The following is a 356-nucleotide window of genomic DNA, read 5'->3' on the forward strand; positions in this document are numbered from 1 at the left end:
CTCTCCTGTCCATCTATCAGAGACCAGCTTCCTCCTGGGAAACGCCCAGATCGTGGAGTGGCCTGTAGTTTACAGCAATGACGGATTCTGCAAGCTGTCTGGCTTCCACAGGGCTGAGGTCATGCAGAAGAGCAGCACATGCAGGTAATGATTTGTTTATTTTGTATTATTACTGAACCTTTAAACACTGTAAACGTGCACAATTATTGTTGTCTAAAGCAATATTAGTTACAGTACGGTAATGAAGCAATAATGACTCTTTAGTCTTATTACTTTGATCGTAGTTGCACACACAGCATAACTAAATGGTCAGCAATTCCTTTACATTTCCATACATTTTCTTAATAAATAATAAT

The 356-nt window shown here is 39.0% G+C and overlaps 1 protein-coding gene across 1 annotated transcript in view; it reads left to right on the forward strand.

The window, feature by feature from the left end:
* LOC118336869 (potassium voltage-gated channel subfamily H member 5-like) overlaps positions 1–356 on the forward strand; it is a 32,896-nt gene that overhangs the window by 8,398 nt on the left and 24,142 nt on the right. The window contains exon 2 of the mRNA XM_035673628.1: positions 21–144. Within this exon, the coding sequence (XP_035529521.1) occupies positions 21–144 (124 nt within the window). The remainder of the gene's footprint in view (positions 1–20; positions 145–356) is intronic.

This window comes from Morone saxatilis, unplaced genomic scaffold, assembly GCF_004916995.1.
Source record: "Morone saxatilis isolate NCDOM2014 unplaced genomic scaffold, NCSU_SB_2.0 Contig3, whole genome shotgun sequence".
NCBI lineage: Eukaryota > Metazoa > Chordata > Actinopteri > Moronidae > Morone > Morone saxatilis.